Source organism: Periophthalmus magnuspinnatus, chromosome 7 (assembly GCF_009829125.3).
Source record: "Periophthalmus magnuspinnatus isolate fPerMag1 chromosome 7, fPerMag1.2.pri, whole genome shotgun sequence".
Classification (NCBI taxonomy): Eukaryota; Metazoa; Chordata; class Actinopteri; order Gobiiformes; family Gobiidae; genus Periophthalmus; species Periophthalmus magnuspinnatus.
Window position 1 is genome coordinate 10,746,546 of NC_047132.1, and position 14,448 is coordinate 10,760,993.

At 39.7% G+C, this 14,448-nt stretch overlaps 1 protein-coding gene across 1 annotated transcript in view; it reads left to right on the forward strand.

The window, feature by feature from the left end:
• src (v-src avian sarcoma (Schmidt-Ruppin A-2) viral oncogene homolog) overlaps nt 1-14,448 on the forward strand; it is a 49,621-nt gene that overhangs the window by 22,856 nt on the left and 12,317 nt on the right. The window contains exons 2-5 of the mRNA XM_033969822.2: nt 6,956-7,214; nt 7,882-7,981; nt 12,004-12,102; nt 14,231-14,334. Of these exons, the coding sequence (XP_033825713.1) occupies nt 6,965-7,214; nt 7,882-7,981; nt 12,004-12,102; nt 14,231-14,334 (553 nt within the window). The 5' untranslated portion in view covers nt 6,956-6,964. The remainder of the gene's footprint in view (nt 1-6,955; nt 7,215-7,881; nt 7,982-12,003; nt 12,103-14,230; nt 14,335-14,448) is intronic.

Consider the following 14,448-nt stretch of genomic DNA (forward strand, 5'->3'; position numbering starts at 1 on the left):
GAGGGAGGGAGGAAGGAAGATGGAAATAAAGAAGGGGAGGGAGGAGCCAGAGGGTTAGAAGGAGGGGGTATAGAGAGGGTGAAAGGGATGAAGAAAGAGAAGAGGGTGGGAGAGAAATGGAAGGGGGTACAGGGAGATGGAGAGATACAGAAAGAAGGAGGGACAGAGAAGGTGTAGGGGAGAGAGAGAGAGATGAAAAGAGATAAGAGAGAGTTTGAGATAAAGGAAGTGAAAGACAATGAGAGGAAAGGAGGGAGAGAAGGAGGAACAGAAAAGGGGGTTATAGGGAGGTGCAGAAATAGAGGGAGGCATACGAAGAGTGTGGACAAGAGACGGGGAGAGAAAAAGAGCAAGGGTGAGAGAGAGGTATAGAAAGAGAGAAGCATGAGAGAGAGAGAGAAGGAGAGGTAAAAGAGAGAAAGAAAGGGTTATAGGGAGCTGCAGAAAGGTAGACGGGGCATAGGGAGAGTGTGAAGAAGAGATGGGCGAAGAGAGAAAGAGAAAGGGAGAGAGAGGTAGGGAGAGATATAGATGGAGAGAAAAAGAGAAAAGCGGCGGGAGGAGGGAAGGAGAGGTAAAAGAGAAAGAAAGAGAAAATAGGGGGTTATAGGGAGATACAGAAAGGTACAGGGAGAGAGTGGGGGAGAGAGAAAGAGAAAGGGAGAGAGAGATGGAGACAGAGAAAAGGGGAGGGAGATGAAGAGAGAGAGAGATTTCCCTGCAGTAATGAGGGGGTCTGGAGGGAGGAGGTGTGGGTGTAGTTGGTTTAATTATGCATAAGATCAGCCAATGAATTCCAGATCGTCTCATCTCCTGGGCTTTGGCTGAATGGGAATGGTTTGTTAATATGGCAACTTAGGCTGTGTTTTTGCAGCTTTCTCTGTTCTACAGTGTGAGAAATAAACAATTAGACCTAGTGCTGTTTCCCAATACACTAACGACTGAGTGCACTGTAAAAAAAATACCCAGACTATTTGAGTTAATAATGACTTGTATTCAGTAAAGTGTTTTGAGTGCCTTGAAGGTGGAAAAGAGTTCTATATAAAAACATGATGATTTACCATTTACCATTGTCTCAGTACAGATATATTGTATAAGCAGCTCTTCAGCTCTGTTCTGTCTGCATCTACTTATAATGCATTTTATTGTCCGAGAATCAGCAAGTGTGCATGCTAGTTGTTGTTGGCTTTACCGTGATGGCGAAACTCCGCTCTGGTCTCTGAAAGTTGTGAAAAAACACTTATAAACTCATCATGGTGAATAATTAGGATGTATAAAGCCCTTGTTATTCTTATGTTAAATCAGACTTATTCTGCAAAATGGACTTTTCAGAACTTTTAACCATATTACAGTTTCCTTCTCCTACTTTACCTTTACTTTACTTCCCTCTTGAAGTTGTTTTTGAATTGCTTATTTTCAAGACTCTCATTTTGCCGATCAATCCCCGTTTTCACCTCTACTTTTACACGCCCACTGTGACGTACTTACATTGTTCTTACATTTTATTTTTTTAATCTGTGATACACGTTGGATTTGGCAGCATCATGTAGTCATTTTCGAACAGATGAAAAAAAAAAAACGCCGCTCACTAGTGTGATGTGCAGCTGTCCATAGGGGGCGCCAACAGCTCCATGGCTCTTTGTTTTGATGTTTATAGTGACGTCAGCTCCCATTGGGCACTGTAGTTTTCTAACATGGTAGTCAGTGGAACAAATGTGCAGATTACAGCATAATGATCCATAGTTGTCAGATTATAACTATACAGCGGACACAAACACAATGTCTTCTTTAAGTTACTAATAAAAATCCATTAATGTGATAATTTTCCATTCCCCTTGTTGTTTACAAACACAAACTGATCCCTATGACATGTCTAAGCAGCTCACATTTGTTTTTAAATGGTCTTCATTTAATTGGACGTAGCATCTTCCGATTACACGGCTTAGGACTGCATGGGGATAAGAAGGATCAGTGACTACAGCTGATTAGCCATTCACAAAATCCACAGCTCCAAATAGAAAGGCCTTTTTTTACAAAGCAGATTGAACTAACCCTGAAAAAATGCGTTCTGTATTGTGTATTCTTCCAAACAAGAGGATGCAATATATGAACCTTAATCATATATTGCATCCATCCAACATTTTGAGGCACATTTGAGCACATTTCTTGGATTGCAGAAATAACAGTGTTTCCCCAAAATGTCAACATGATCAGTTTTTTTTTTTTTTTTTTTTTTTTTGGTTTTGTTTTAGTTTATGTTTTTTTTTTTTTTTTTTTTTTTTTTTATCCAAATGATGTTATTCAGATTTATATTTTGTAATCTTTCGAAAATGTGCATTTAAATGTGTTGATTGTGGTCTGGCCAGACAACTTGTACATCAATCAGACAAATTAACCAGAAAAGTCCTGGTTTAGTCCTGGTTTAGTCCTGGTTTAGTCCTGGTTTAGTCCTGGTTTAGTCCTGGTTTAGTCCTGGTTTAGTCCTGGTTTAGTCCTGGTTTAGTCCTGGTTTAGTCCTGGTTTAGTCCTGGTTTAGTCCTTTTTTTAGTCCTGGTTTAGTCCTAGCCTAGTCCCTTGTTCAATCAAAGTGCATAAATATCATTTTACTTATTTTTTGCCTAATCTCCACAATATGTTTTATCAGCTCTTTTTGCAGCATTTTTAAGTATTATATTCAATGTTCTTTAGACAATATTCTGTATTTTTGCATAGTTCCAAAACAACAGTTGCGTTGCTCCATTTTTACTGTTATTTCCCAAACAAAGGTCGTCCATCTTTGTGTCTGGAGCAGTGGTGTTTGGCGTGTGTGTGGTGACTTTATGCTCTATTACACAACTGATGCCCCCTTTAATGCAGACATGCCCCAGGGCAGAAAGGAGGGGCAGGAGGGAGGGGCAGAAGTGAGGGGGGGGTCATCGACTATCTGCCCCCAGTGACCCTACTTCCTCTTCAGCCTTTATTCTATTGTCTCAAACTGTTTTTGATTATAATAATTAGTTATAAATACAGACAAAACAAAAAAAAAACCTTTCTGTTTTCACCACAGATAAGTCCTTATTAATTTCATGGTAAATTCCTGGTTTAGTTCTGGTTTAGTCCTGGTTTAGTCCTCATTCAGTCCCTGCTTTAATAATGACTTCCTTAGTCCTGGTCTAGTCCCCTGTTCGGTCCTGGTTTAGTCTTTCTTTTAGTCCTGCTTTACCCTTGGTTCACTCCCCAGTGTAGACCTGGTTTAGACCTTGTTTAGACCTGGTTTAGACCTGGTTTAGACCTGGTTTAGACCTGGTTTAGACCTAGTTTTAGACCTAGTTTTAGACCTAGTTTTAGACCTGGCTTAGACCTGGTTTAGACCTGGGTTAGACCTGGTTTAGACCTGGTTTAGTCCTGGTTTAGACCTGGTTTAGTCCTGGTTTAGCCCTCGTTCAGACCTGGTTTAGTCCTCGTTTAGACCTGGTTTAGTCCTGGTTTAGACCTGGTTTAGTCTGTGAATCCCTGCAGTACTTAGTTGATTCTTGGGTTAAGAAAGTCTCCAAAAGTCCAACACAAAGTTCCGCACGTCCCCATAGTAAGACGTTAGCAGTGTGTCCATATTAGCATAAGTACGTTCTCTTTATATTGACTCTAGTTAAATGTGCAAGCCCAGCAGACCCGGGTGCTTTCCTGTTAATTAGCATTTCTGCGCTGCCCCCTGTGGTTCCTGTGTGCGATTGCAGAGCCGAGCCTCTTAAATGACCCTGTTCTTAGCGTAATGCTTTTCCCCGTCCTAAGCTGCGATTACAGAGATACTGGATGTGAGTGGGCGGAGACGCTTCGGAAATGAAGAGATGTGGAGAGGAGCCAGAACAATTCAAAACTGTCCCCTTCAGTCCTCAATGTGTCAAATAAATGTGAAATATTAAAGCTTCCCGATGTACTTTTACTAATAGAGGGTCCATTAGCTACTTGTCTCCATAGTTTGTGTTACGGCTTTGCTTGTAATATTACACAGCATGGCATTAAAGCACCATGCATTTGAGCACCCAGTGATTTGCTCCAGTACAGACATATGGTATAAGCAAAGGTCGAAATATGGAGGTGTGTGTGTTAGCATGCTAGTTGAAGTGAAGTGTTCTAAGCCTATGGAGCGTGTTCTGTGATGGGGCAGGACACATCACCCATTAAAATCAATGCATTTTCAGGTCTAAGGAAACATGTAGCGAAATAAATGTAATATATATGAGTTTAATGCCATGCTGCGGAACATCCCAGGCAAAGCAATAACATTATGGAGACAGCACGTAACCAACCCAAACCAGAAATGTTACATAGTGTGAATTTAAGCAGGAAAAAACATGTAATTTAAGCAGAAAAAACACTGTTGACATGGTTCTTGAGCCAGCCCTTGTAAATCATGCGAGTTGTGCCGTTTAAATCCCCCTGACCCACTGCTCCCTCCGTGTCTGAGCACATCTGTGACAGCACATGTGCAACAGGCCTCCAACATGGCCGCCTCCCTGTCTGCCCCCTGTGTGTGTCCCCCGTGTGCACTGCAAAAACAGAACCTTTCAAATCACTTCACGTTCTGTCTAGTTTCTTTCTGTAAATCTTTAAATTGATTTGATTTTTGACTTGAAATTACGCACAAAATCTCGCTCTGAAATTCATGTGATTCTCGTATTAGTTTAGCCATTGAAATTTCAGTGTTCTCTCAAATATGAATTCTTCTGGAGTGATGTAGAAATAGGCTTGTCACTATAATCACTATAGCGACTTGAGATTGGGGAGATTTGTGTTATTTTTGTTGTAATATGATAAGATTTGAGCTATGGAGGGGTCAATAAGCCCCTTTTATGGCTAATTATTGGTACGTTCCGCCTATTATTTGTTGCAGCTCATGTCTTTTAATGAAGCGGTCTATTTATAATGTGCATTTTGAGCAGAGTCCTGCTTTAAACGTGGACTGCAAATCTAATTGTAATCATAATACTTCAGAAACAATGGAATGAGATTTTTTTTTTTCCAAAATCGTGGAGCGTTCCGATAATTTTGGATTGAAACAAGAAAACGTATACACCTGTAAATATGTAAATATATGGACAAAATACTACACGAGTAAAAGTAACTGTGTGGACATAACATTTGAGTTTGATTTTGAAGTTGATGTGAATGAAAGGACAAAACATAAAATTATTGAGAAAATTTTAATCTGAAATCAGAACTACTCAAATCAAAAAACACTGTGATTTCAAGCAATTTGACCATTTTTACAGTGTGCATTTGTGTGTGATCGCGGGTGGTACAAGGATGATCCCTGTGAAATATGGAGAGACAGCTGCACAGATCCAGGGGGCTTGTGGTTCTTGTTGCCCGATGACGAGGCCTCTCTCTGGGCTTATAGAGGGGAGAGGGCTGGGCTCCTCTGGTCCATCTGGACACGACACAAGAATGTTTCACTGTGACAAACTGAGACTGATCCAATGACACTTGGCTGTAGTTACATTCTTGGTTTTAAAAACATTCATAAAAAAACGTGACCCCAAACGTTCGGTCTCTAGTTCACTACACAGTTATCTTGAACAATTTTACAGTTTAAAAAAGGAACTACAATCACAACTGAACCTGAGTTGCCAGTGCCTTAACCTGCAGATGGAGAACGCTAGGGAAGTGCCCGGAGCCCAGTGTGTCACTCACCGGCTGTAACCCAGAATGGGGCCGGCCCAAGATATATATGTATATATATGACATTAGAGATTTGAATATGCAAGGCTCATTGTACAAACTGTTTTTGAAATGCAATAATTAAATTAATAATTAATTTATTAAATATCAGTTCAATAAACACCACATAAAAACTTTTTGAACTAGGTTTGCCATTACCCATTGTAATATAATTTGGTCACAGTCGCCGGGCCGGATTAATAAGCCTAAAGGGCCGTATGTGGCCCCCGGGTCATAGTTTGCCCATGTCTGGTCCAGCGTGTCACACACTGGATGTGTCTGTGTGCCGTGCCCAGCGTCTCACTCACAGGGTATGTATGCGTGTGTGCGTCTAGCGTGTCATTCAAGGGTGTGTGTGTCTAGTGTGTCACTCACAGCGTGTGTATGCGTGTGTGTGTGTGTGTCCAGCGTGTCACTCACTGGATGTGTGTGTGTGCATGGCAGTGTGTCACTCACAGGGTGTGTATGCGTGTGTGCGTCCAGTGTGTCACTCACCACTAAATGAAAGGCAGAACTCCAGGAGCCTCCACATCATAACAAATCCACTCTGTAAATCGTCTTGTTGTAAAGTTGCAGCCGAGTCTCTAACATGTGATCAGCTATATCTTCAGGTTAATTATCCATCACGGTTTGTCCATGTGTCCTTAGTGCATGAGTACGGAGTATGTGTCCTTAGGACAACTTGTCTCATTCTCAGTACATGGACGGGCCTCATGTAAAAGCTCAGAGCCTCCAGATTTCACTCACTGAGGCGTGTTCTGTGTTCTGTTTAGTTTGTGTGCTGCACTTGTTGTACACACTATGTTGTTTTTAAAATGCTGTAGAAATAAAGTTGAGTAGAGTTACCGTGTATCTGGGGACACGATTAATTCCTGAAAATTAAATCCTACATGTGACTCCATTCATTTATCAGTGGTACTTTTATCTTCTTTTTTAAATGTTGTGTTTTGTTTTTAATGACTTTAACTTGAGGATGATCTTATACATTTGCTATATTAAAGCTGGTTTAAGTCTTTGTAGAACACACACGTAGAACACGCTGTGCCCTTGAGCAAGACACTGCGGCATGATTGCTGTTTGATTCCTGGAATGGGTTGGATTGGAGTTGGTTCAAGATCTGGAAATAAACTGTTGTTGCTTCCAATAATCTAACATTTGAGTTTCAGTTCAGTGTAAAGGCTTATGAACCGACTGACACAATGACAGTTCAGAACATGTTGGTACAGATCTGAATTCTCTCTTTCTTTCCGTGTTGCAGGTTTAGGAGATGGGGGGATCCAAGAGTAAGTCTAAGGACGTGGGCCCGAGGACGCGTAGCCTGGATGGAACCCTCGGCTCTGGGGTGGGGGCGGGCGGGCACTCCCTGAGCTCCACCCAAACCTCCACTGTCCCGAACCGCAGCCCCACCATGGACGGAGGTCTGAGCTCACAACACCACAGCGGCACCCCAGAAATCAAGCTCTTTGGAGGAGTGGACACCAACAACATGACCTCCCCCAACCGGAGCACTATAGCAGGTGAGGGGGCGCTGTACAGGCAGGTTTAAAGGTGCAATATGTAACTTTTTTCGTGGAGGGTCTGCTACCTGCTTGTTGCCATGGAAATCTTATTGCTTTTTCTGGAATGTTCCACAGTAGATTATTAAACAGATCTATTTACACGGAGACAAGCTGAAAATGCCTCTAGGCCAAGTTACAGGTCAGATCTGTGGAGAAGTGTGTCCATTCACACTAAGAATGCATGCTTTTCCATTCATTTTTATTTTTTGGCAATAAAAACACCTGGAATTTAATAAATGCAAGATTGTTTTAATGCCATACTGTGAGACATGCCATGCAAAGAAATGACATCTCCATGGAGATAAGCTGCACACCCACCAGAAATGTTACCTAGTGCACCTTACTTGTTTTTTGGTATCATCATAACAATATAACAATTTATCCCATACTGTAGAACCTTCCAGGCAAAAAAAATGTATCTCAATGGAGACAGGTAGACGGTGAACCAAATCCCACCAGAAAAGTTACAAAGTGCATCTTTAATTTGAAGACCACATTTCTCATCATGATTTTTTATCAGAATTATTACAAACCACACGTGTTTTTGTAACCTCCACACATGAAATTGTGATTCACCGATTGACTGTGAGTTTTTTAATTGTTTTTTTTTACTTCTTCATTTCAGGAGGAGTGACGACGTTCGTGGCTCTGTACGATTATGAGTCCAGGACGGCCTCAGACTTGTCCTTCAGAAAAGGAGAGCGGCTGCAGATCGTCAATAACATGTGAGAAAAACACTATAGTATCTATTTCTACTTCTTCTACCTCTTCAGTCTTCTCAGACTTTAGTCCGACTATAGTCCTTTTTAGTCCTGATGTGACACTTGTTTAAAGCAGACCTATACTGCAAAATCGACTTTTCAGAGCTTTTAACTGTGTTGTAGTTGTTTCCTTCTCACTTACTGTGAAAGTTGTTTTTTGAGTGATTCGTTCATGTTGGAGCAATCATTATTTGCTTATTTTCAAGACGATCAATCCCCATTTTCAGCTCCACTGGTACACGCCCACTGTGACGTACTTACTTTGTTCTTCTATTTTATTTTCTTAATTGATGGCACACACAGGATTCAGCAACATCGCATAGTCATTTTAGTACAAATGTAAAAACATCCGCCGCTTGCTCGTGTGATGTGCAGCTCTCCGTAGGGGGCGCCGACGGCTCCACGGCTCTTTGTTGTGATGATGTTTACGGCGACGTCAGCTCCCAATGGGCACCGCAGTTTTCTAACATTTAAAGTCAGCAGATATTAAGTTGTTTTATGAATATTGCGATTTAAAATGTGTAAATTATAACATAATTATCCGCGGGTGTCATAGATTATAACTATAGAACAGACACAAGCACAGTAGGTTTTCTTTGAGTGAAAATGTGCTGGCTCAAGAAAAGTATTTACAAAATAAAATATCTATTGACAAAAAAATCACAATTATTATTACTATAATTGGCTTGGCAATGGCGCTGTGTTTATTCTAAAATGTCTTTTGTGTTTTAGGGTCTGTTTCGTGCAGGGAACAATTATTTTAATAGTCAGTTACTTACAATATGTCATTAACGCTGTTTGACATGTATTTATGAGAGAATATTTCATAGACTGCCGGAATACCTCACCTGCTTGTTAATCATTGTTACGGGAACATTTAATACCAGATCACATGACTGTATAGGCTAAGGGCTGGCCGCACTAGAACTGAGACAGGAAAGAGGCTTTTAGCTGTTTTACTTCACAAAAATGGAATACACTCCAAGAAAAAGCAAAACTGGAGACTTTGGTGACAGAATCACAGTTTAATAATCTGGTAACAAACTTTTAAACTCACACCTGCTCCTGTTTTTAATGTTTTTATATGGACTTGTTTTTGTTATTTTTGTTAATATTTTTTCTGCATTTTGAACAGGGTGTCTATGAAACAGAGTCCAAGTGCTCTCATGGGCTCTCCCTGTATTTCATTCATCTCTACTGTATAATATTGCAAGTCCCCACCACCACAAATACAAAACTAAATGCAAAGTTCAACTCTTGTGTTAAATGAAAATCCAATGGCTAATTTGACCATAAAAAATATCAACAACGCCTTAAAATTTCACCCAGAAAACGTCTCCTGTAGAGGGTAAGAGGTTAGTTTGGTTGTTTCATAGTCGTGTTTTTGCTCTGGGTCTATGGGGGAGCAGTGGAGCATGTGTACTACAGACCTGCCCCCCAGTCCCTGACCTAGAAGGCCCAGAACAGAGCCTAGAGCAGCACAATAGTGGATTATAACAGCATCTGCCCCTGAGCCACAGAGCAGGATCATTTCTGGGTCAGTCCTGTTCACACAACCAACTTTACCGAGTAATAAGGCACCAGCCAGAGCCCAGGGCAGTCAGTGTTTTATCTGAGTCAATGTTAAAAGACAAAATATACTGGTAAATGTTTTTAAAGTTTAATATTGATTTCAGTTTGAATATTTATTTTTGAATATATTTAAGACCATTTGAACATTTAAATTATATTATTCTGAAAATTACACTTAAAATATATTTTCTTAACAGATTTTTTTTGTTTCTCTTAAAGGGCCCGTATTACACTATTTTCTGATCTATGCTATAATTGTGTTTCCTCATCAAAAACATACCCAGACTTGTGTTTCATACACAAACACTTCATATTTAGGCTGAGTTCTTCTCTCAGACAGAAAACTCTGTTCCACCTTGTGATGTCATGTGGTAATACAGGAAGTGCTCCACTGTGTTTTTAAATTTCATACACATTTGGATTTTGGAAGATTTCAGCCCTGGAATTGCCGACCTCTACTGAATAAAAGGTGAAAGGAGCTGTTAACTTGAAAACTACCACTACATGACATCACAAGGTGGAACAGAACATTTTTCACTTTGGAGATGTAGACAGACTAATAATAAACTGTTAGTGAAATGTGTGAGTGAAACAAAACACAACTCAGGGTGTGTTTTTGGGGTGGTGACATTATAACATGGTTTGAAGCTCACAAGAGTCAATTTTGTGTAACATAAAACCTTTAAAATTTGTCCTTAATGTTAATGTAAATGGGGAGGACCAGTATAGAAATGCAACTTCATCTCTAAAAATGCCCGTTTTTAGTTTAATCAATAAAACTAGATACACAGTAATGTCTGAACTGTTAGTTATTTAAAAGCGCCAGAGTTGAGACTTGAACCAGTGACCTTTGGATTCAAAGGGGTGTAGTTTATCCAATACTACCAGTGGCTGAAGAAGTACTCAATTGTGTTATTTATCTACTCAAGTAAAAGTATCACATGAAAAAATCTACTTAATAAAAGTATTAAAGGACCTCTTTAAAAACAAACTTAAAGAGTAAAAAGTAAAAGTATTTCACGTTCGTTTTCAGGTTGTTTCTCTGCTTTTACAACCAGTTAAACCGGTGTACGTCTCTACAGAAGTCAACAGAACGCTGTGTAAAAAATGTTCAGGGGAGAGTGCTCATGTATCGTAGCCTACAGATTTTTAGTCAGCTAATCGATCAGCAGGACTCGGTGTCTTTAGTCCCTCCAGAATTTCTATAGTGTAATGCAGCGCCAAATATTCCAGAGTTTTATGAAATGCATGGTGCCCTCTCAGTGTCCTGTGCTTGTGCTGTTCTTTGGGCATTCTGTTCTGTATCTGTAACCTGGTTTAACTCTCTCCTTTCTCTGTCCATTTCCCTTTTCGGTTTCCTCACTTTTAATCAGGAGGAAGGTCAACTGCAGGTTTGTGGTCCTTATTTCATACCTGTATCATTTATTCAGTGTTGTGATTTTAGTTTGCAATATAATACAGAGGTGGGTAGTACTCAAAGAGGTATACACTTCAGTAACCCTTTAAATATATGTTTCACTTTTTCTGAGTAATAATACTTTTACTTCTAATTATTCTACATTAATATATAGTTGTAATATATTGTACAGTGTATACCAGAACTTTTAAATCAGATGTTTTGTCCTGACAGTTACCCTTTAAGTTACTCTTACTCTTAGTAACATTTTTGGATACTCTACCCACCTCTGTGTATGACCCCATGTCCCTGGTGTATAGCCCTTAAATGCAATTAAACTAAACCCTAAATCCGTTAAATCCAACTGTGTATTTGATGTTTTAATAGCGTTATCTACTGTTCATAGTCATTTTTGGTAATTTTTGGTGCAAACTAGGTAAATTTGCAGATTTTTGGTAAAAAAACAAAAAAAAAACAACAACAAATCAAAACAAAAAAAAAAACCTTGTAAATCTGTGAATGTGCTGCCTCTAGTAGCAATTTCAAAAAAAGTAGTTGGTGACATAACTCAAGACTGCCCTGATTGCAGCCAAGTGTTTCAGATTACAAAAAAGAGGCAGTGTCTGAGATGTAGATACCTTTTTAGACCTATTAAAAACACTGTTTTTTGTAGTCAGAGACCCCGCCCCTCCTCCCCCTCACTTTCCCCTTTAGCCCTCCATACTCTACCCCTCCTCCCCCCTCAGTCTCCCCTTTAGTCCTCCAGACCCCGCCCCTCCCCCGCTCACTTTCCCCTTTCGCCCTTCAGTTTAGCAGCTCTATTTGAAATGTATTTGTGGGTGAAGTTTGGGCGTTTAGTCCCACTTTAACTCTCTACAAAAGATGCGTTGACATTTGTGAGAGAGTTAAAATGCCCCCTCGTGTTTGCCCTGTATTCTGACTTGATAAACTGCTGCTGGTAAACCCCATATTCTCCCCGTTTTCCTTGTATGTGACAGATGTTGTGTTGTGTTCACAGAGAGGGAGACTGGTGGCTGGCGCGGTCCCTCACCACTGGAGAGAGCGGATACATCCCCAGTAATTATGTGGCTCCATCGGACTCCATCCAAGCAGAAGAGTAAAGTTTCTGTCTTCATTATCCTATCTTTGTTATTGTCCTGTCTTTGTCTGTGTCTCTGTCAGTGTATAAGCCAGAGCGGGATCTGAATCTAAACTCCGTAGTCTATAGTGAAAGATTATTACATGACGTGACATTGAAGTTTACACTTTAAATGGACTGGATTCAAGAGACATCAAAACACTGTAGACTCCCTGTAGACTTGTTAAGTGATGATGTCACTTCCGGGTCCGGTTCTAGCTTTGTTTTTGTTCCTTTTGTTTATTAAACTAGAGACAGTTATCTTTCTACCTATCTAGTGGGAGCAACCTCGGGGAAAGACACCGCCTGATTTGTCTGTTATTAATGTTCATAGCTTAACTAACGGATACAATAGCGAAATAAAAATACCAGGATCATGTAGAACAGGTTAATACGAACATTTTAAGATCAAAATGACGAGGCTCACAGCAGCAGTTACAGAGAGAGGGGAGACATGAATTGGAGCCAGAGTTGATGGAGCTGGAAGTGCGCCCATGAGCACTTACTATTTGGAACGTAGCAGCTAGCAGGTTAGCTATGTCCATTTATATATACAGTCTATGGTTTAAACTGAGCCGAGCAGATGTGTCGACCTGGTTCATGGTTAATATCTCTAATTATCCACATGAAACAAAATGTGGCACAAAGTTCAACGTGTTCTCTAACAGTATAAAGAAACAAAAGTGGCATTATTTTTTTCATATAGTTTTAGAGAGTGGTGCCATTTTTCAACCCCAAAGAAAACTGTTGTGTTTCAGATGACGTCACAACGTTCTATAGGCCGTTATTATTTAATACAGATGGGGACAGTTAACATGAATATTGCTTAAGTGCAGATTTTTGTTGGTGAGTTCTTGGGTCGAGTCACTAATAGAAATGATCAGATTCAACATTTTGTTTATTTACCTTTTGATTTAGCTTATTTCATGGTGATGTTATCAATAGAGAACAGTCTCTTGCCCCCATCTGGGAGTATGACATCATCACAAATCTCAAATCTGAAAACATCCAATACTCATGAAGGACAGCACTTTTCCACATCTGGGAGTTGTGTTTCTTTTCTTTTAAATCTTGCATGCTAAAGCCTTGTTTCTGTCAAATGGGTTAGTGTATCAAATGTGTTCATGCAAATCAGAGGAGGGTAGAGCTGAGCTACTACCACAATGATAATAAAAAGCATAGATTTTAATACAATATAATATATATTCATTTTCAACCCAGATTTTTTTTAAACTGAAAAACAGAACTAGTTCATTTTAAACGGTCCAAAGTTATTCCTCACTTACCTTATGCATCGTAATTATTCACCACGATGAGTTTATAAGGGGTTTTCACAACTCTTAAGACCGGAGCAGAGAGTCGCTGAGGCTTTAAAGCTAACGACAACTAGCATGTTTAATGTGCACTTTCTGATTATCGGACAATAACATGCTTTCTAATTAGATTCAGACAGTATAGAGCAGCCTTATTTTTAGGAAATAGAAAGGAAAAAATTGTATACACCTTCACTAGAATGATTTGGAATCTGCAGTTAACAAAAGGTAAAAGGAGCTGTTAACTTGAAAACTACCACTTCATGACATCACAAAGTGGAACAGAGCATTTAAGCTTCAGAGATGTAAACAGACCAATAATAAAGAGTTACTCAAACATGTGTGAATGAAACAAAACACAACTACAGGAGGTGACAACATTTTAACATAGCTTAAAGAGTCAGTTTTGCGTGATATAGGACCTTTACACATTAATAAAGTGTCTTTCAAATAGGGCCACAAAAATGTATCTGAAGTCCACATTTGGGCCCTGGACCATAGATTGGACAACCCTGTTTTAAAGTGACAGTACTCCAATTCTACCCTCCTCTGATGCTAACTCTCTCTCACTGCACAAACTAACCAAAACACACTTTTTTTCTTTTCTATCCTCTGCTTTGCCTTCAGTCACCTCAGACTAATCCTAGAGTCCAGGTAAGCTGCTGTGTGGTGTGCTAATGCTAAAGATATATACACTATCATAGCTTTTAGTTTTAATGTTGTTTCCTCATTAAATACTTTATTTATTGCCACCTCTGCTCATTATAACTCTGTGTGTCTGTGTGCTTCCATAGATGGTACTTTGGCAAAATAACTCGTCGCGATTCAGAAAGACTGCTGCTCAATCTGGAGAACAGACGAGGGACGTTTTTAGTGAGAGAGAGCGAGACCACCAAAGGTAAGTCATGACCAAAAGCCTTATATGTGGTTATTAAAAGTATTGAAAATCAGATACTAATCGATAATAAAACCGAAACTGGCAGATATTGATACTAAACAAGTCACATTCACA